The 23,380-nt window shown below is 40.2% G+C and overlaps 1 protein-coding gene across 7 annotated transcripts in view; it reads right to left on the bottom strand.

Moving 5' to 3' along the window:
- The window catches only part of LOC117408841 (glutamate receptor 2), an 82,579-nt gene extending 71,318 nt beyond the window's left edge, over positions 1–11,261 (bottom strand). Inside the window, exons 1-2 of one of the 7 annotated variants that reach the window (XR_009309065.1) lie at positions 10,775–11,261; positions 9,948–10,088 (exon numbers count right to left, since the gene is read on the bottom strand). Coding sequence is in view for 6 of the 7 variants with exons in the window: in XM_059002354.1 (XP_058858337.1) it covers positions 9,948–10,088; positions 10,775–10,859 (226 nt within the window). In the remaining variant the exon portion in view is untranslated. The remainder of the gene's footprint in view (positions 1–9,947; positions 10,089–10,774) is intronic. The other 6 variants (XM_059002354.1, XM_034014189.3, XM_034014192.3 and 3 more) reach the window with 6 other exon arrangements.
- Positions 11,262–23,380: the final 12,119 nt, after the last annotated feature.

Raw genomic sequence — 23,380 nt, 5'->3', positions numbered from 1 at the left:
TACGGCTCGGGTACCTTGAGTTGCTTTTACACTGAAGAGCCGAGCCAACCAAATGACGTCACGCGTAATGAACGTGCCGAGTCACAGAGGATAGAGGAGGCATATGGCAAAAAATGTAATGTTTTTTTTTCCTCATTGTAGCAGGGCGAGTGCCCTGCACGTGTGTATTTAGTGTTGGTTATATAATTTGTATGTGGAATGGGTTTATTTTGTGTCATTTTGGGAGCTGATTTGTTTAATTGAATTATTGTTTACAGACGGACGCTCGATTGAGACTTGCTGCCTGCTAGGCTTGGTTGAGGGGAAGGGCAGCAGGTGATTGGCTGGGCTGGACCTCAATCAGCAGGTGGGCGGGTCTTGATCGAGTGTCCGTCAGGTTAAAAACATCCGCGGGAGATGGTTCAGGGCTGCTGCAAGGCCTGCCATTTTCACGGCACCTTTGATTTATAGTTTGTGGGATTGTGTTTTATTTTGCACTTTTTGTACAGCTTGATGTACTAGTCCTCTGTGCGTTACCATCGCTGGTAACGTCACATGACCATCTTTATTTTACTTTTGTTTTGTGTTTCTTTGTTTGTGAATAAAACCTGCGCGCCTGTGCCGGCGTTTTCAACAACACCACCTCTGTCTCTCTGTATGCTTGAACAGCGGCTACCCACACGCGTGACACGAGGAAGACCCTGTCACATATGGTGTCGGAAGGGGATTCCGCTGCATCCTGCCGAAGCAAGGCTAGATGGCTACGGAGAGACAGGAGGAGCAAACCCCTGAAATTTTTGGGGGGGGACAAGGGCAGACCGCAGGTAACCCTGAGGGGCTGCGGAAGGAGATGGATGGAGCCGCTGTCCTTAATGGAGCCGAGAGATCCCGAACGCCAGAGAGGCCAAGGAGGGTCCGTCCCCGAGAGCTGCAGAAGGAGGAGTTCCGGTCCTGGAAGCTGGCAAGGGAGGAGCCGGAGAGACTGCCTGCCCGGGAAGCCAGCGGGAGGAACTGCCTGCCGAGCGTCAGCGAAGGAGGACCTGTCGTTCGTGGGAGATCGTCTCAGAAGGAGGCGGGGCAATCCTTCGAAGTGGAGCCCCGTGAAGGGACACTGGGTTTAGGGGGTAAGCGGGGTTGAATGGGCGCCCCCGCATAGAAGCCCAGGGGTGAGAATAAGTGTTGGTGAATAGTTATAAATGTTAGTTGATTATTGTGAAATGATTTATTGGATAAATGATAGTTAGTTATTGATAATGTGAGATGATTATTGTAGTGATGTTAGTAATGGTAATTATAGGAATGATAAATGAAGGTTAAATGATGATAGTTAAATAGTGATAATAATGATGATCAATTATAATGATAATAGTAAACTAGTGATGTGTATGGTGAAGGTAATAGTAATAAGGATTATGGTTAAATTTATAGTGATACTTGTGGTGATGGGAATATTGATAAATGATTAATGATGGTAAATAATAGTGCATGATAAAGTGTAGCTATAATTGTGGGGATTAACATTGGAGCCAGTTAGCTGTCTGGTGGTTGGTTGAGGCTGACTGGGCTCTAATGTTCCCTCCCACCCGCCCATATGTGTTAGAATAGGATTTAAAAAAAAAAAAAAAAAAAAAAAAAATTGGGGGGATGGGGAGTAGATATATAGTATTTTTTTTTTTTTTTTTTTTTTAGACTGCGTGGGTTTTGTAAGATGTCGGTTAGTGTAAATTTGTAATGTGATGATCGTAATATTAAATAATGGTGTTGTCGGATGAACCCTTAGGGTTCATCCTAAGGAGGGAGATATGTAGCAGGGCGAGTGCCCTGCACGTGTGTATTTAGTGTTGGTTATATAATTTGTATGTGGAATGGGTTTATTTTGTGTCATTTTGGGAGCTGATTTGTTTAATTGAATTATTGTTTACAGACGGACGCTCGATTGAGACTTGCTGCCTGCTAGGCTTGGTTGAGGGGAAGGGCAGCAGGTGATTGGCTGGGCTGGACCTCAATCAGCAGGTGGGCGGGTCTTGATCGAGTGTCCGTCAGGTTAAAAACATCCGCGGGAGATGGTTCAGGGCTGCTGCAAGGCCTGCCGTTTTCACGGCACCTTTGATTTATAGTTTGTGGGATTATGTTTTATTTTGCACTTTTTGTACAGCTTGATGTACTAGTCCTCTGTGCGTTACCATCGCTGGTAACGTCACATGACCATCTTTATTTTACTTTCGTTTTGTGTTTCTTTGTTTGTGAATAAAACCTGCGCGCCTGTGCCGGCGTTTTCAACAACACCACCTCTGTCTCTCTGTATGCTTGAACAGCGGCTACCCACACGCGTGACACGAGGAAGACCCTGTCACACTCATGCTTTGTCATTCAAACATTTGCATGCAGTATGATCTTTCTAGCCTAAAATTAGTAATAATGATAATAAAAAATAACCATGAAATCATGCTTGAATATGTTGATTATTATAGCTCTATGCAAAGATGGTCCTTAGTTTTCGGTGTTATTTTATTTACGATTAACTTATTTATAAAGTGACATTAAAGCCATATGTCTTATCTAACGTAAATTAAAGGAGTTTCATTATTTCTGTTTAATACTTAACAGAAGGGCCCAAGTTAAATTACAACATTGACTTGCTCGGTAAATAATTACAAACTGTTAATGTATGGAGATTCCCTTTTAGTGAAAATATATATTTTTTAAAAATTCCGGTACAAATCTGTAATAATTCAGTTTTACCATTGTTAATCTGTGAAAAGACAACTTCAACGACAGTATACACTGAAAAAAAGAAAAAAACAAACATATAAAATAAAAGCAAAAGCAATAAGGTTACAGATCAACAGTCAAGATGCACCAGCGTCATGACGAGAGTCAGTAACCCCGCCGACGGCCTGCTTCAGATATATTATCGGGCCGGAGTTTCATGGTACAGGTTGGTTCGGGTCAGGTATATTGCCTGGGACCCTCACGGGTCGGGTGTGTCAGTGTAAAAGGGGTATAAGACATACTTACCAGAAAATGGTAGTCTTGGATAGACATTTTATTTATGAATTTTACTCAATATTCTGGAAAAGTAGTGCTAACTTTTTCAATTGTATGTCTTCAATTCTTATATAATGATTGCTCCAATAAAATGACTACATTGTACATAGAGCAACAGGTCATCCAAATCAAATGCATCTACAATAAAAAAAAAGGCCTATGTGGGTCAGGTACCTAATTCAATATTTGTTTAGCTAGAAAGAAACACTGAGTAAAATACAATCTGGTTAATTGGATTTAAATATAAATTGATCCACATTCACTGTTTTAATTGCATGAACCTAAATGGTAATTAAGTTGGGCCCTAGGTCATCCGCATGCAGCCAAACCTACTTTATAAGATGTGTTACAATCTAGTAATACAGTGTGTTCCATAAGTACAGGGAATCTTACACAGTACATACAATTAAAAAAAGACTGCATATCAATGGTCCTCAAAGATGTGTGGCCAGAATGCAGATTTACGAAATGTGCAGAAATCTATTTTGAATATAATCTTGAAGTAAAATGGTTATTGCTTTATTTTGTATGGTATGAAAGGTATTTTACTGGCATCATATGCAGTTAGCCATTGACTGAAGTTTTAGTTAACTGTTAATGCAAACAGTCAATAGATATACAGTAGGGAGACGTAAGCGTATGAATAGTATAAGATATCAGTATCATTGAAAAAACATGTAGCACATACTGGTGTCTTTTTTCTCTTAAATATTTGTTGGAACAGGAATATAAGTTAACAAACATGGCAGTCTACTGGGCTTGTGTATTAACATGTATATGTACTCAGGACTGTTTTTTAAACGTGGGTGTACTGCACACGTCATACAAACACATCAAATCTTGATATAAGTGCAGGGTACCTGACTGCCATCTAGTGATTTAATAATAATAAAAGAAAAAGCTTTTAAAGGTTTGCAGGTTGGAGCAACACACTACTGACAACAAAGCAACAGAAGCAGTCATATTCTGTGTAAATGTATAATCTTTGCAAAACTACATTTATCCATCAAACCCTGTGTGACTTTTATGAAAGCCCCTTGAGGTCGACAGCTCTATGTACTTATAAGGAAACAAGGATGTTGTACCAAATCTTCCGAAGAGATTAAGAGTAGCCTCACCAAATGCACAAACAGATATTCTTTCTTCCTTAGGGTGTTTAATAAGTGTCAGTTTATTAGCAAATACACCACTATAATGCCTGTAGCCAATAGCTATAAATCTTTCAGTAACCACATGTTCTAAGGACCCTTATACCAGTAGCAGCTCCACATGTTTTACAGGCACTAGGAACACATGTTTTTTTAAAGCTGGACTAGCCCATATTCAACCTGAGAACCAGCCCTTAGTTCAAATTATTGGGAAATGATATCACTCATCTCAAGGGTATATCCTGGGTAAATAATGTTTTTTTAAAAGATATTGAATAAACATTACTTTTTAAGTCAGTAAATATGGATTGAAATTATTTTCATTTCTGTTTTAAGGTCTTTTTTGCGCTGTCAATACTAAATCATCCAGTAATCCCATAGAAAAAGATTTACAACATAACAATGTATGTAGGGAAATATATTTGTGGCTGTAACAGGGCGAGGAGCCCTGTACAGTGTTGATTTGTTTATTTTATTTTAGAACAGGATTTCCCCCTCCGCCCCTGTGTTTATTTTGTATTGTTTATTTATTATAATTATTATGTTTAGATGACAGCGTGGCCGTTTTGTTTATTATTTTGTAACTTGGATGGGAAGCCCCTCCACAAAATAATTAGAAAACTTGTGCAGATTGTGGCCGAGGGGTAATAGAATAATTAATTACAAGCTAGTTAAACCCCTCGGCCACGATATAAAAAGCCTGCAGCTCTCCAGCTCGGTGTGGGGTGTTCGAGAGGAGGAACGAGAGTGCGAGCGAGAGGAAACGAAAAGAAATAAAAAAAGATAACGGATCAGTGAAGGCTGTTGCCCAGCCTGACCGTGCATTTTGTGTTCGAGATTTGTTTTATTTAAACCTTTTATTTTGCTCTGCGAGCACAGTGTTTTTGTTTAAATATTTTATTTATTTTTGTTTTTGCTTAAATAAAACGGCAAACCCGCCTTTTTGTTTTAAACTGCAGTGTTTGTAGTTCCTGCTTCTGTCGTGACGTCACCACCCAGCCACCCTGTTACACGTGGTGGCAGCAGTGGGATCACCAGCGCCTCCTTGACGCAGGCAGAAGAGGGTACTGCAGCTTTTTCATTTTTTTTTTTCGTTTTTATTGTGTGGAGAAAGGAGGGTGAGGAAGAAAGATGAGAGGAAAGAGGAGGATGAGGAGACAGCAGCCGCTGCAGCAGCAAAAGCCGCAGCAAGTCTGCCTTACCTGCCTGTTGGGGGAGGAGTGGTGCTTCAACTGTGGGGAGCCATGGCACATTTCCCCTGGCACCTTCCCCATATGGCAGGAGGAAGGGACACGGACAGAGGTGAGGAGGAGGAGGAGGCAGAGAGGAAAGGTGGAACGAGGGGAAGAGGAGTGGTGCACCAACTGCATGCGGTACGGGCATGAGGAGCACCATTGCCTGGAGGTCTTCCAAGACACGGACCTGGAGAGGGAGTCCGTGCGTCCACAGCCCAAGAGGGAGGAGACTGAGCGTCCACAGCCCAAGAGGGAGGTGTCGGTGCGTCCACAGCCCAAAAGGGAGGAGGTCGAGCGTCCACAGCCCAAGAGGGAGGCCGGTGCGTCCATAGCCCAAGGGGGGGGAGGCCGAACGTCCACAGCCCAAGAGGGAGGAGCCAGTGCGTCCACAGCCCTAAAGGGGGAAGGCCGAACATCCACAGCCCAGGTACCTGCCAGCAGAGGGAGCATGCCTGCTGGTTCCACCTCCGCCGCCCTGGGAGGACTGTGTGTCGCTCCCACCTCCGCCAGCAGAGGGAGAGTTCCTGCTGGTTCCACCTCCACCGCCCTGGGAGGACTGTGTGTCGCTCCCGCCTCCGCCAGCAGAGGAAGAGTTCCTGCTGGTTCCACCTCCGCCGCCCTGGGAGGATTGTGTGTCGCTCCCGTCTCCGCCAGCAGAGGGTGAGTTCCTGCTGGTGCCACCTCCACCTCCATAGGAGGACAACGTGTCGCCTCCATTGCCGCCACCAGCAGAGGGAGCATGCCTGCTGGTTTCACGGCTGCAGCCAGAAGGGGAGGAGCCCCTGCCGCCTTCGCAGCCAGAAGGGGAGGAGCCCCTGCCGCCTTCGCAGCCAGAAGGGGAGGAGCCCCTGCCGCCTTCGCAGCCAGAAGGGGAGGAGCCCCTGCCGCCTTCGCAGCCAGAAGGGGAGGAGCCCCTGCCGCCTTCGCCATGAGCCGAGCAGCAGGAGCTGCCTCTGCCTCCACCATCACCACCTGAGGGAGAGGAGCAGGAGCTGCCTCTGCCTCCACCATCACCACCTGAGGGAGAGGAGCAGGAGCTGCCTCTGCCTCCATCACCACCACCACAGGGAGAGGAGCAGGAGCTGCCACTCCCTTCACGACAGGACGGACCGGGACAGAAGGCTGGCGGTCCGCAGCTGCCCTTGCACAGGCTGCTAAAAGGAGCAAGGGGGAAAACCGCTGGGTCGCAGCGGCTGAGAAGAGGGCCAAACCTAGCCCCACTGCTGGTCCTGGCTCCCCTCCTGCAATCGCCTCCCAAGGGTCCGCTGCCGCCATCGCCTCCTGAGGGACCGCTGCTGCCCTGTCGTGCATTGCCCGGGGATGCCAGTTTGCCATCGCTCGGGGATGCCAGCCTCGCACCGCCCAAGGATGCCAGCCTCGCACCGCTCAGGGATGCCACACCTGGATCGCCTAGGGCTGCCTGTTGCCCCGCATCGCCTAGGGCTGCCTGTGGCTCTGCATCGCCTAGGGCTGCCTGTGGCTCTGCATCGCCTGGGGCTGCCTGTGGCTCCGCATCGCCTGGGGCTAACTGTGGCTCTGCATCGCCTGGGGCTAACTGTGGCTCTGCATCGCCTGGGGCTGCCTGTGGCTCCGCATCGCCTGGGGCTGCCTTTTGTTCCGCACAGGGTACAGGGTACGAGGGAGAAGTGGAGCTCCCGCTGCCGCCTCCATGGCCAGGGGCTCCCCTCCCGACGGTCCGCTGCTGCTGCCGTCGCCTCCCGAGGGTCCGCTGCTGCTGCCGTCGCCTCCCGAGGGTCCGCTGCTGCTGCCGTTGCCTCCCGAGGGTCCGCTGCTGCTGCCGTCGCCTGGGGTCGTCGAGGATCCTGCTTCGCCTGGGGTCGCTAGGGATCCTGCTTCGCCTGGGGTCACTACACTGTGGCCGGAGCCCCATGGAGGGGAGCTGCCAGCCATGAAGAAAGGGGGGGAGGTCCGGAGACCAGCTCCCCCAGCCTCACTTTCGTGGCAGGAGATTGTGTGGTCAGAGCCCCACGGAGGGGAACTGTCGGCCATGAAGAAGGGGGGGGGAGGTCAGGAGACCAGCTCCCTCAGCCGCACTTTTGCGGCAGGATGGCATGTGGCGGGAGCCCCGGAAGAGGGAGCTGCTGGCCACGAAGAAGTGGGGGGTGGAGGACATCCCACCATGGCCACCCCCATGGACACTGTGCTTTCCCCTCTTCCGGGACTATGAGACTGATTTTTTTTTTTTTTATGGAATTTTGTACACATTATAACTTCAAACATACAATGGAACCAAGATCTATGACTTAATTGATTTGAAAAATATTCAGGTCCATTGCTGAACAGAATCTTCCTGATCAACATATAATACATTATCATCTTTTTTAAAACAATTTTTCTGATTCATGATTAAAAAAAAAAAAAAAAATGGTACATTTTTAAATAAATTGATATACATTTAATTGAATAGAAAAATAGATCCCTTTGTAAGGCTATGAATTGAGTGCTATTCAAAAACCATAGTTTTACTGGACATGTACCATATATATATATATATATATACACACACACACACACACACACACACACACACACACACACACACACACATTTCAGTATCATTTTAATTGATAGTTTTGATAAATTATGGTGAAATGAATAGACAAAATAATCTACTCATGGAACTACACATGTCTATATTCTCTTCTTCCTGAATACAACCTGGTATATTTGTGGACTGACTGAAGTAGTGGGAGATATGAGCCTTTGTTTCCTAGCAATTGCCCAAAGACTCACAATAAACTGGAATAAAAATAAATAAATATGGGGTTGACCATACAATACTATTAACCGATCATATCAACAACTATTAATGGGCTTTATTATGCATGCACAATTCCCCTTTATTCATATTTTTGGTTGTAAATGATGCACATGCATCATTTTTTTTTTTTTTTTGTAGTTGCTAAAGCCATTGGGAAGCTAAATCGACCTGTCTATATAAGCTTGCAAAAAAAAAGGAACAGATGCAAAGGCAGTGCATGGCTCATTTAAGCTAATGATTGACAATCATTAACAGTGACTGGAAATATTAAAGTAGGTCATACATGCCTGTGCAGTTCACAACCTGGAACCTGGATCCTACATTGTTCTACACTGTATCCAGCTTAATTATATAAGTGGATATACAGTAGCTATACCAACAATACAACTGAATTTCAGGTCAAATATAATACATCCAGATATAAGCAACTGCATAGCCTAATTACAATATAAATGACAAAAGATGACAGCACCTGTAAACAAAAGTTTAAAATACCAATGCATTAATGGCCATATCAGGATAAAACTGGCCCAAGCTCATGTGCAAATAAATAACAAGTCAGTTTAAAATTAACATGATTTGGCTGCAGCTACCAAAACGCAGCTGTTCAGTAATACTGTACAATGACAAGATCAGAGAGCTTTTTGCATGAATCAGCACCACCTTGTCAGAATGGCATGGTGCAGTGAATCCTGCAGAGCTACAATACTTGATTAAAAATGGAAATGGCCTACCACTGGGGTAGATAAAAGCACAGACGAGAGACATCACGTTCATTTGATGGAATATCTATGGACCTCTGTGTTTCGCTGTTTGTTGTGGCCAGCACCACTTTTAATTAACTGCACATGCCGAGAAGAAATGCCATTTTTTTTACATTGTTTTTCAACAAAAGATAGCAATGCATACACCATATTACTGGTCTTAACATTCAAACTGCGTAAAATAACCCACCACGACTACCGAGGCTAATATTAATCATCACATTTAATAATTCCGAAAATGTGGAAAAAGAAGTAAAAGAAAAAAAAGAAAAGAAAAAGAAAGTCTGATAGATTTTGTTAACCTTATTTTAATAATGCCTATGACTGTTTTAGTAAGTCATATTTGTGCAAGCCAATTACATTATTAAATTAATAGGCACAATTTTGATTTTGAGATAACATAATTGCTCATGCTCTCAACCTGAGTCATTCGATGTTATTTACATTTCCCAAATCGATAGATGTACAGGCCTTAACCTAATCGTTATGATGAGCACTTTATTTCAGAAATCACAAATGCTAATTTAAAGCACTTTACACAGTACAAACCTCGCCATGGTAATCTCTCAATTGAGACAGTTGTTCAATTCACCGTTTAATCCCAGGGACAGCATATATTTAATAAAATAATCTTCTGATATCATTACCCTGCATGGAGGATTTGCATAACAAAACTACTGACGACGGCAGTACTTTTTTGATGTATTAAATACATTAATGATTTATTTAGGAAAAGTTGGACCTTTTACCCTATTGAGAGGCTACAGCTGTAAAACGACATATTCACTAGTAAAGTGACAGTCTTGAAAAATATGACAATTAAAATAGCATAATTAAAATTCTGTAATTTGTTTGATTTTCAAACCACATGGATAAGTTAGGATACTGGTCATTTTTTTAAACAGTAATGAGGGCATATTTTATGAGTCACGCCCACAACCTAAGTAAATCGATTATATTGTAGTCTTACGTAAAATAAATATTTACTCACAACAATTGGTGACAGCAAAACTGTTTGCTACTTCCAGATTGTCAATATGGGGCGTCAGTCTAAACTCAGGAGTGGCGAACTGAACCATTCCTATTCGAAATGCACTGTATTCCTGATCTGCACCCCTTGGAAATAAACCCCCTGCAAAAATAAACAAAATCAAATATGAACTGTGGGGTTAGATGATCATAGTATTGTTAATTTAAGAAAATTATATTACTCTAGCAGTATTAAGGACTACCAATGGATATATATATATATATATATATATATATATATATATATATATATATATATATATATATATATGAAAAAAGAAAAAAAGAAAAAAAGAAGAGGATATTTCAGATACTTAAAAAGGTATAATAATTGATTTGTAATCAATTATTCTACCTTTTTAAGTACCTAAAAATCCTTTTCTTTTTTTCTTTTTTCTTATTGGTCATTTTGGTACACAGCAGTTTTCCTTTTTCTCAAACTTTATATATATATATATATATATATATATATATATATATATATATATATATATATATATATATATATATTAATAGTAAAATACGCTTTAGTAATCTGATAAATAATAACATACAAACACAACATGTATTTCATTTGTAAATGAACCATCATACGAAAAATACATGTTTTGCCAGTTTCTAACAAACACCTCTAGATTTAAAGAATCATAATTAAAGACTCGGCATGCTCTGAAAGTTAATTCAACTCGGTTTATGAGCTGAAGAGGTTTCTATCTATCCATCTATCTATCTATCTATCTATCTATCTATCTATCTATCTATCTATCTATCTATCTATCAATTACCTACCAATTTGTACACTGGAAGATCCACCAAACGCCAGTCCCAAAAAAACAGGAACAAGGAAGACAGATAAATGCTTAATCTCTTGCATTTCCAAAGAAAATATAACCACATCCAACGTACAATAATGTTTTTTTTTTTCGGCAAAGCTGTAGGTATTAGATCCTGTGCATGTTGGAGACGTAATTTAAGATCACCGAGATTTTTTTTTTTTGTTGTTGTGATGATGAGCTTTCGGAGGTCCTAGTTCCAGTTCCAAAAGTGAAAAAATGAAAAAATGATTTAATGCAGATTTTTGTTTTTTCGTGCAGCTGCTGCCTCACTATATCTCAGTTTCCTTCACTCGCACAAGAGCACTGCTCTCCCTCTCACCGTTCACTTGAGCTCTCCTTTCAGCAACACAGACAAGGGAGGAATGTTAATGAGGACGTAAAGACACGAACACAGCCGAGTATAAATTATTTATTTCAGTTACCTGTGTGTGGCTTTTGCCGTTTGTACATATTATGCCTTCATCTGGCTACTGTTCCTATCTGTTCTATTGCTTACAACTGATTATCCCAACACTCAAATAGCATAGTAATAATAATAACAAAAGAAGGATTTGAATATAAACAATAAAACCTATAAATACCTCCAATGTTTTGATTCAAACACAGTATCCCTTGACAAAGATATGTACAACATATCGAAACATTGGGCAGCTGGCTCTTTGAGCTAATTATATATATATATATATATGTGTGTGTGTGTGTGTGTGTGTGTGTGTGTGTGTGTGTGTGTGTGTGTAGCCATATGTTATATAACATATTAACCAAATGAGCCTTAGTTGTTTTACTCTCTATCCTTTTTGGGTGTCACAAACACATATTTTGCAGGCAAGCAATCAAAAAAATGTAAATGTAAGTCTTATTAGAAGTCTGTCAAAATAAAAGCAAATATTAAACAAATATGAACTATACCTGTGTACAGTATATTGTGCATATAATTATAGTGTTGTTATATAAGTGTTTAAGTATACATGCACCTTAGGCATAGTGTGTAGACAAGATAACTCAGATATGTGTGTGCTTATCACTTTTTTCTCTGTTTTACATGCCTTATTTGAAATCTGTGCATGGTTTCTGCTTTATAGCTTAATGTTTCTGATTGTTTTCCTATGATTCCTGCCACATGATGTCACTCGAGAGTAAAGTCCATACCAGTACCACAGCAAGGTAAGGGTAGAGTTATGTGTCATTCTCATAGTATTGTATATATATATAGTAATGTGAAGTGAACATCAGATAAGAACATTAGTGGTAGTGGTGCTAGATACATCAAACAAGAACGTGTATGATGTATCTGACACCACTACCATTACCAATGTGAGTTTGCCATAACAGATTGGCATTTATAGGAATTATCATTCCAGATCATGGACTAAAACTGAACAACCACACCTGGAGAACGCTTGTTTAGCTTCATGGCTCCGACTCTTTGGCACTCTTTCCCAGCTTTGGTACGTGATGCTAATATATATATATATATATATATATATATATATATATATATATACACACAGACGTGCTCAAATTTGTTGGTACCCCTCCACAAAAAATGAAGAATGCTTAATTTTCTCTGAAATAACTTGAAACTGACAAAAGTAATTGGCATCCAACATTGTTTATTCCATATTTAATAGAAATCAGACTTTGCTTTTGATTTTTTATTAAACATAATATTGTAAATAATAAAACAAATGAAAATGGCATGGACAAAAATGATGGGACCGCTAACCTAATATCTTGTTGCACAATCTTTAGAGGCAATCAATGCAATCCAACGTTTTCTGTAGCTCTCAGTGAGACTTCTGCACCTGTTAACAGGTAGTTTGGCCCACTCTTCCTGAGCAAACTGCTCCAGCTGTCTCAGGTTTGATGGGTGCCTTCTCCAGACTGCAAGTTTCAGCTCTTTCCATAGATGTTCGATAGGATTCAGATCAGGACTCATAGAAGGCCACTTCAGAATAGTCCAATGTTTTGTTCTTAGCCATTCTTGGGTGCTTTTAGCTGTGTGTTTTGGGTCATTATCCTGTTGGAGGACCCATAACCTGCGACTGAGACAGAGCTTTCTGACACTGGGCAGTACGTTTCGCTCCAGAATGCCTTGATAGTCTTGAGATTTCATTGTGCCCTGCACAGATTCAAGGCACCCTGTGCCAGGCGCAGCAAAGCAGCCCCAAAACATAACCGAGCCGCCTCCATGTTTCACTGTAGGTATGGTGTTCTTTTCTTTGAAAGCTTCATTTTTTCGTCTGTGAACATAGAGCTGATGTGACTTGCCAAAAAGCTCCAGTTTTGACTCATCTGTCCAAAGAACATTCTCCCAGAAGGATTGTGGCTTGTCAATATGCATTTTAGCAAATTCCAGTCTGGCTTTTTATGTTTTTCTGTCAAAAGTGGAGTCCTCCTGGGTCTTCTTCCATGGAGCCCACTTTCGCTCAAAAAGCGACGGGTGGTGCGATCAGAAACTGACGTACCTTCACCTTGGAGTTCAGCTTGTATCTCTTTGGCAGTTATCCTTGGTTCTTTTTCTACCATTTGCACTATCCTTCTGTTCAATATGGGGTCGATTTTCCTCTTGCGGCCGCGCCCAGGGAGGTTGGCTACAGTTCCATGGACCTTAAACTTCTTAATAATATTTGCAACTGTTGTCACAGGAACATCAAGCTGCTTGGAGATGGTCTTGTAGCCTTTACCTTTACCATGCTTGTCTATTATTTTCTTTCTGATCTCCTCAGACAACTCTCTCCTTTGCTTTCTCTGGTCCATGTTCAGTGTGGTGCACACAATGATACCAAACAGCACAGTGACTACTTTTCTCCATTTAAATAGGCTGAATGACTGATTACAAGATTGGAGACATGTGTGATACTATTTAAAGAAACTAATTAGTTTGAAATATCACTATAATCCAATTATTTATTATCTTTTCTAAGGGGTACCAACAAATGTGTCCAGGCCATTTTAGAATATCTTTGTAGAATAAGCAATAATTCATCTCTTTTCACAGCTTCTTTGCTTTATTCTATGACATACCAAAGGCATGCAAGTATACATGATAAAATAGCTTTTAATTGCATCACTTTTCAGGAGGAATGAAACATTATTTCAATGAGCTGTAAGGGTACCAACACATTTGAGCATGTCTGTATATTTATAGTGCCTTGCAAAAGTATTCAGACCCCTGACCAATTCAAAATCAATTATTGTAAGGTGACATTGGTTTTATATTGGGAAATATTTTTAAGAAAAATATAAAACTGAAATATCTTGCTTGCATAAGTATTCAAGCCCCACACATTAATATTTGGTAGAGCCACCTTTCGCTGCAATAAAAGTCAACTTTAACCGTTTGCCATAACGTTTGTCAGATATATTTTCTTATTCGCATAAGTTTTACCAAGCTTAAAAGTTGGATACAGTATATTGAACTGATTTTCTCTATTCCAGCTTTCCTGGTTTTGTTGAGGCCAAATAACATTAACATACGCCATTAGGTTAACTGCAACCACATGTATTCTTCGTATCATAGGACACGTATCATGTATATATAAGATGATGGGTACAAAGATTGTGTGTACTGTCTTCTAATACAGTAGTTGTCCCAGGGTTACTCTGATCACCATCAACTTCAGAAAGCTGATGCGAAGGGATGATTTACTGACTGACCATGATACCTAAGAACATTCAGATCATAATGCATCTCCTGGTAATCAACAGAGTAGACTAGATACAGAAAAAAAAAAAATCTGTTGTTGATTTATTTTATGTACACTATCCTTGGCAGGTTAGAGACAAGCAAAGGAGGTAAAATAAAATATTTGTAATGCAACTGCACTGTGAGATTAGTACTAGGAATGATGTACTGTCTATTGATACAAAATCTAATTAAGTGTTGCAACCATACAAAGAAAATTATATATATATATATATATATATATATATATATATATATATATATATATATATATATATATATTTTTATTTTATTTTATTAAAACTGTGAATATAAAGGCATAATTAAAGTCAGGTGCAGAGTCAGGTCTATTCCAAGCGGTACAATAGAATCCATGAATGTTTTTGGTGTATTTCCATCTGTAAAAATATGTCAAATATGAGTGAAGGTCTGTGGCAAAGTGGTTTGCAGTGTGCAGGTGTAGAGTTGATGCAGTGCACAACAATTAGAAACGACAAAGTATTGGTGAAATGATGGTTATTTATAATCCAAAGTCTGATGACAACAGTAAAGAATAATGACAACTGGCAATACACAACGATGTGTATTGCTCAGTTAAATCCACAGGTTCAGTCCTGAAACAATAAACATGGTATTTAAACACACACAGTTAACACAAACACGGTCACAAGTGCAAAGTGAGTGCTGTAGTGCTCGTGGTGAAAATACAATTTATTGTGAACCAGTGCAGTGTTGTCCGGGTTTTGTGCTGGCCTGTAGCGACAGCTCCAAATCACGTTAGCCATATTATAACAAAGAAACAAGTAGCTCTGCCCCCTTTCTAGATGGCTGACTTCCACCAAACCCTGGGAATGAATTGTCTGACCATCCAGTCAAGGGCACTCTGCTCCCTTTACACAGTGCGCTCAGAGGTCAGGAGGGAGATTTAATGACCAAGAATCATTTTGTCTCTGTCACAAGGCCCTATTTAATTATTTAAATGAAGGCAGTATTTAGATGTGCCACTGTTAAGTTTTCTTAGTTTATTCCATTGTAGCAATTGTGGGAGTGTAGGCACACAAATAGTATTGCATTTTTCTTGTTGGATAGCATTTGAGTTTACATTCATGAGACATACAGCATATATAACTAATCATTGCATTTTGTAGGATTGTACTATGAACTTGTGCTTAGCCAGTTTAATGGGTTTTCATGAGAAGTTAAAAACGTCTATACTGTATAAATACAGTGCAGTACATTTATAAGAATCACATCCGTCCCGGGTGTTTTGATTCTTATAAGCGGATGATTCTTAAAAGCAGACCAATTTGATCACGGTGGTGCTCAAACTTAGTATGAGAATGATAAGCGCTTGTTCCCTTGCTGCAGTGTAATGGGTTGACCACTAGATGTCACCAGTTCCTGCATGTATGCACGCCCACGAAAAATCCACAGCTGCTTTCCTTTACGAATTATGGATAATAGTCAGTTGGTTAACTGCTTGTTAATGACACCTCGATAGAAATGGCTTAGCCGATAACTTTGTGATGGGGGTATAGAGGCGTAAGGAAGCAGAAGTAACAAAAAGAAACCAAAACTCGAGTAAGAGATCTAGTGTTTGTTCCACACAAAGTTAGTTTGTGCTCCACCTAGAGCTAGATTTATTTTGTTTGTTTTATTAGTGGTTGTTTCGCCACCACAGTGTAAGAAAAATAAAACCAACACCGGTTTAAAACTGTAAATCAAGACTCCAGCCTGATAATTTACACTGCCCTCGACCACTCTGTCACATTACAGTTAGCAAAAGCGTGCCATCAGCAGTTTAAATATAGTATACAAATGTCAATGGTTAAATTTACTCAAGGCTGCAGAATCCTATTTTACTACAGTATACTTGAGAAGTGATCGCCTCGTGAGGGTGCTTAGTTTAACTGCTGTGCTGTGTTACGTGTAATGGCCTTTGAATTAAAATGACATCACAGTACAGTATTTTACTGTCAGGACTACCACTGCATTTAAGCATCTGTGGCTTACTTATTTTCTGTTGCAAAGCTCTGCACTTGTACTATGTTCCTATGTATATTCAGCAACTCCTGTTTTTTTTTTAATATACCGGTAATAATATTTAAATTTGTAAAATATGTTTTACAAGAAGAGAGACTGAATACAGTATCTCACAGTATTATGTGTAGCATCTCAAGCGTATTGTCCACTAACTCTTAGAAGTTGAATGGAAATGTTTTCAAAATATTGGAGTATTTTATTTTTGTACCCATGTGTCATTCCACTTATAAACATTTTCCACAGTAAAAACATAGCAAAGTGTAATAAAGCATAGTGAAAGCATGGTAAAACATTGGTTAGCATATAAAAACATAGTAAACTGAAGTAAATGTGGAGTACAGTCATGGGAAATCTGAAAAATTGCAGTGAACATTTACTGTGGTCAACTATTATAAGGGTCATGTTATTTGGTTTCCAATTCTTGTCTTGTTTCTGTTTTTATCACATCATTGAGATAGATTTTTAAAAAGCTGGCCAAGCCTTGCTGCTGAAGACCAGTTCATGTTTGCAGTTCATTATCCCACAAGGGATTGATTTTTTTATCATCAATGTGAGACTAAAGGTTAGAATAAGACACTAACTTCCTCATTAGTTCCATCAACACTATGGATGATCAACACTGCCAACAATATCACTATTGTTGCACTGGTTGAGTTAATAGCTGCTGTTAACGAGATGCATTGAGTCTGGTAGGTTTTTTCATTATATTTAAATATTAAACAACAAAGGTGACATTAATAAGAACCAATCGATTTTTAAAAGTGTACTTTGAGATTCAGTACTACAGAAATGTAATACATTTATGGCATTTCTAGTTAGAGACTAAAAATCAAGTAAGTCTCTCACTAATCACATCAATGACATAGAGACCTTGTGGTATATGAAATAAGGCATCTTGAAATGGTCTTCAGCAGCAAGGCTTTTGGCTATGAACCTTGCTGAAAGTAAACTTAAAAATAATGATGTGACGAGATTTGATTCTTCCTTCAGGCTTGAGCAGAATGGTGAATGTGTTGTGTTTGTGTGTTACTGCACTGTAAGTAATATTTCAGGATGGGCAAGTGAAATGTTACATTATTTATCTATGGCTTTATGCTAGTTCATTGAGTTCATACATTATTTCATTGTATCTAAATGTGTCATTGCACAAGGTTTTGCCAAACTTGAGGCCCTTTATGTCTTTTTCCATCTGAGCCTTCTTTCTCATTCTCATCTTTTGCTAGTAGAGAATGCAACAATCTTACTCCTTTAATAAGCTTTTTGTAAATCCCAAAGCAAAGATTCAGACAGTGCCGAAGGTGCACCAAGCTTGAGAAAGATTGTAATTTCCTTTTTTTATAAATCTTCTCTGAAAAGAATTTGCTTGTGAAATGGAATTATGAAATTGCCACCTTGGGAATTGTTATATATTCTAGGGATCATGTTATGGGAAAATAAAACAAGGAATTGATAACCTTGGCCTAAAATGACAAACAATAACAGATGTCTGCTACAGTACGATACAGTACAGGTGTAATCGCTCAATAAAGGCTGTGTGGTCCAGTGGTTAAAGAAAAGGGCTTGTAACCAGGAGGTCCCCTGTTCAAATCCCACCTCAGCCACTGACTCATTGTGTGACCCTGAGCAAGTCACTTAACCTCCTTGTGCTCCGTCTTTAGGGTGAGACGTAGTTGTAAGTGACTCTGCAGCTGATGCGTAGTTCACACACCCTAGTCTCTGTAAGTCGCCTTGGATAAAGGCGTCCGCTAAATAAACAAAGAATAATTGATCGATCTGTCAAGCATTTACTACAGAAAAGTGCTGCCTTTTGTATTGAAATTTGAATGGCAAGGTAACAAAGTGAAAACAGCAGATTGGTGGATAAGTAAGAGCGATTACTACAGTAATAAGCAGATTGGTGGATAAGTAAGAGCGATTACTACAGTAATAAGGAGTGCATTTGTGTGACAGAGATCGATTGATTCTTGGTGTTAGATCTCCCCTTCGACCTGTGAGGGCACTGTGTAACGGGAACAGAGTACCCTTAACTAAATGGCACGACAATTTATTCCTTAGGGTAGGTGGAAGTTGGTCATTTAGGAAAGGGGCGGAGCTATAGTATCCAAACTCAATGACCCAGATGGTAAACGACGTGGCATCCGAGGATTGGAGGAACTGATGTGCTTGTTAACCTAAGGGTCATGAGCGAGGATATAAATAGGGGACATAGCGTACGTGATCTGTTCCTTTTGTGAATGGTTAGAAAACAACCTAAAAGGAGTCAATGCATTTAAAAACTGTGAGTGTTCTGTTAGTCTGTAAACGTTGTTTGTTTGTTTCGTTTGTTTCAAGATTACTAGCACAATCCAGAGCTGCAGCCACAGGCCAGCATTAAACCCGGACACCAGCTTTTCACCACAAGCACTTAAATCACGCACCGTAGTGTCTGTGTCTTTGTATTTTGTGTGGGTGATAAAACTGGACTTTTTGGTTGCAGGTCAAACCGGTGGAATTTTACAAACTGATGTGATACACGCTGCTGTAATCACTTCCATCATTATTATTTACAGGTCTTTGCCATAAGGCTGAGTTTGAGTTTGCCTGAAATATACGGCGTGCTTAACAAGGTATAAATGATGCCTTTGTATTGAAATCAATGGGAATGGCAAACGGCAAACGCTATTTGTCCGATATAAACAGCTGCCCGACAGTGTAAGTGATAGATACTACTTACATGGAGTTATACTTCAGTTTAGGTACACAAAAGCATGGTTTGTGAACTGTTTGTAAAACATGTAAAAGAATAAAAGTACTGGTAACTTTTTATTAATTTTTATATAGGATTTGAGTGCAGGCTTGTGTAAGTTTCAATATTTAAGTTACCATTAGGTCCTTAAATGTAGTAGCGAAAAAAAAATAAAAATTAAAGTTTTAAGTTAAAAAAATATCTAGTAGTCTACATGTGTTAATGCTGATCCTGCTGTTTGTTCAGTAACTTTTTCACAGTACATTTATGAAGTTTATTCAAAGCCTCATTCTTTGCTTTGTTAGAGTCCAAGAGAGCACCGTCCTGTGTTGTTACTGTGATATGCTGAAATAACGATGCTGAAAGCAATCAGACTGCATCCCATTGTTTGATTTCCTCATTTCCTCAATTTGTCATTCAAACCGGAGACTAGTGGCTATTGTAGTTACCGAATTCCTGCTGACAGCAAACGCTATTCTTATTTTTTTTTTTTTTACTTTTTACTTTATTTGCTATAGATAGATTGAATGTCTAGGACAGCGAGGAAGCAGACTTCGTCTACATTGACAGAAAACATTCAGAAAAAAATATAAAATATAAGAATACTGTATTTACATATTTTCCGGCGGATTGGTTTGGAACAGTGATTATGTTCCAAACCGCGTCCTTTCGAGGAGGACGTAACCACCGAGCACCCTTTAGAAAACGGGTCACCAGAATATGAGCGCCCAGGAAAACTGAGTCAATGGGGACATGGCAAGCAGCTGCCAAGTACACTTTCAGTGTAGAGGGGGACCTGCCCTTCTCCAACAGATCTTGCAGAAACTGTAGGATAGTTGCTATAGGGCAATAAATGGGGTTGACCTCTGGTCATACACCAATTTTGAAAATATCTCCACTTATAGGCATACAGTGCCCTTGTGGAGGATACACTAGCATTCTGCAGTGTTCTGACTACCGCGTCTGAGCGCCCTAAGGCAGACAGAAGGTCCCGTTCAGAAGCCAGACCCATAGTTGGCATCTGGCCAGTTCTGGGTGCCACAGAGTGCCTCTAGCCTGACTGAGGAGATCCATATGCAGCAGGATCTCCCAGGGCTGGTCTTGCAGTAGCAGGCAAAGGTTCACAAACCAGATTCTCCTGGGCCAAACTTTCTCTAGGAAAGCCGGGAGCAACAGTATTGACAGGAATGCATATAAAAGCGTTCTGTGCCACTCGTACGCTAGGGTGTCGACACCTAGTGGACCGCCACAGTGGTGGATGAAGAACCATAGGAGGCAATGAGTCATGGCAAAAAGATTCCCAAATGCGCTCTACCACCTGAGGGTGGAGTCGCCATTCGAACAGATGAGGACCCTCCCTGGAGAGAAGGCCACTCTGTTGCCCGACAGGTAGGCTTGCATTGTAAGGTAATCCAGCCGGAGACCCAAGTAAACCATACTTTGCACCGGTGTTAATTGCCTTATGGCATCGCTGAGGGTGAGACACAGCCTCACCAGATGCTCCGTCACGATCGCCATGTGGATCATTGCTGTCTTGCAACTGGGAGCAAATCAACAAGTCGTCCAGGTAGTTCAACACCCTGATCCCTTGCAGCAGCAAGGGGGCTAGGATGGCATCCACGCACATTGAGAACATGCAGGGGGCTAAGGAGAGGCCAAATGGTAGCACAGAAAACTCGCTGAAAGGCAAAGCGGAGGTATTTCCTGTGCGCAGGACAAACAGGGATGTGAAAATATGCGTAATTTAAGTCCACAGTGGTAAACCAGTCGCCTGGACGGACTGACTGGAGGATGTGGCATTGAGGTGTCTCCGGTCTAGGATGGGGCAAAGGCCCCTATCCTTCTTTGGCACAAGAAGAGGTGCGTTCTGCGAGACTGATGGCTTTTTTTTTTAAAGTGGTGTTTCTACTTCTTGCCTGAAAGCCAAGACCTGGAGAATAGGGCATTTGGTCGCTCACGGATGTAACCGTGATCCCTCGAAAGGGAGGTCCCGCTTGTTTGTACAGTGGCGAGCACCCAGGAGTCTGAGGTGCAATTGAGGCAGTATTGCAGTTGGTGTTGGGAGAAGGGATGGGTCTGAGGTTATTGAAATGTTTTGCTCATGCAGTTCAGTGGGAAATAGTATCACTAACCCTAGAAAGTCCACTCTTTGGACTGACTGCAGATGGAACGACTGATATAAGTGCATGTGAGCAGTTGCACTGATGAAGGCTTGATTGCTGCAATGCGTTTGTTTGTTATGTTTCTGCCATTATTATTTATTTTCTTTAATTTTATAAGGAGTGCTGGCTTCTTTCTACTTTTTTAAGCAGTTTTCATGTAACCTGCAGATTACGGATAAAACACTTGACGTGTAAGTCATTTTCAGGGATTTTAAAATGCGCCTGACACTAAAGCAGAAACTTTATTTTTGTGTATCAAAGATATATTTTTTTCAATTGAATCTGCCTCTCGAATGTCTGCAGGGTTATTGTTTTGATGGCGCACGCAACATGTCTGGTCGGTTCTTGAGTGTGAAATATGCCGATTCACTGTTTGTTCACTGTAGTAACCATTGTTCTGCAAGAGGTGGGCCAGGAAGTATGTCTTGTGGCAGACACGTTAAACTTTATTCAGGAAGTTTCCGTTCTTATTTGAGAATCTGCAAAGTGCAAAAACGTGTACTCTCTCTCTTTGGCTGTGCTGAAGCAGTGTGCAATATAAATCTATGACAGAACGATGACGGTATGAAGACAGCAAAAATTTGGAAAAACAGATTCTGCTCTGGGTGCCAAAAGTCATTATAAACATAGCCGTACTTAATTATTTGGTATTTAATATGAGAAATCCAGGCTAGAATATACCTTTGTATACTCAGTATTAACCACTGAACAAAAGCAAAAACAAAATAAAGTAAAAGAAAATAACTAGGCCAATAATTTTCATTAGTGTATAATCTGGTACATGACCTTTTTCATTTTGTGTGGGCTTTCTGTTTGAAATCATTTATGATTCTGTTCAAGGCCCTGAAGATACCTTTTGTATCTGCAACACAGCCAGGGCATTAATCAGAGTTGGGCACGTTCCTGGAAAAAAAAGTCTCTTATTACTCATTATTCGTTTCTTCAGAAAAAAGTAATAGAGTGACTTTACTTATTACTCAGTAAAAAAGAAGCGTGTTATATTACTTGTTATGTGTCTTTCTCGTCTTGTTCTGTGAAAGAGTTTTGTTTACTTTTTAACTATACGTCTGGTAATGAATTTATTAAGTGTGTCAAACAGGTTTTTAAAATGTTTATAATATAAATACATTTAATCTTTGGCATACAAACATAATGCATTGTATATTTCCTCATTTTTTATAATTTTGTAGTATGAAGAGAAAATCATACAAACATTAGAATTCAACAATACCAAAACAAAAGAAAGTTCTATAGAAAAACGAACGATATGGGGATAAAGCAGTGAATGTAAAAATAATGGGGTGATGCAATAAATGTGGCCACCTCTGTATGCAAGCAAACAAACAAATACATAAATACAAGTGGTATGTACAGTCAAGTACAAGACTCCTCTCAATCTTGTCCTATTAAATGTCAAAATATGCGGTGGTAGACATGTTTCGTGTATGGCGTTTTTGAAGTGTATCATCAAAATTGGCATGTAGGAATACAAATTATTTTGTTCCTAGTTAGTGCCTAGCCTTATTCAAATACAAGGCTCAGAAAGACTGATTTGATTGCTCCATGGCTTATTATTTCCATGAATGCTTCCATAGAGCGTCTGGCGCGGTCGGGGTTAAAAAAGACCGCTAATGTAAGTGTACAACAGAGAGAAAAGGTAATAAGACTAACTCATTTTTCATTTTATTTTTTTACAGAAAGTAACTAATATTATTAAGGTTTGCAATGTAAAACATATCTGTACTTTTAGATCTTACTTTAGATATTTTTGAAGAATTTGGACATTTATAAATTAAATTCAAATATATAAATCAATTTTATACTTTTTTTGCTGAAATAAACATGGCTTAAATGCTATCAGATATGCAAATAATATAAAATACTTTAGTATCTATGTTAGAATATTAGTTAAATCACCATCTGACATGATACAATCTGATT

Source organism: Acipenser ruthenus, chromosome 2, assembly GCF_902713425.1.
Source record: "Acipenser ruthenus chromosome 2, fAciRut3.2 maternal haplotype, whole genome shotgun sequence".
Lineage (NCBI taxonomy): Eukaryota > Metazoa > Chordata > Actinopteri > Acipenseriformes > Acipenseridae > Acipenser > Acipenser ruthenus.
Note: the sequence above shows the minus strand (reverse complement) of the source record. Positions and strands in the feature narration are given on the sequence as shown.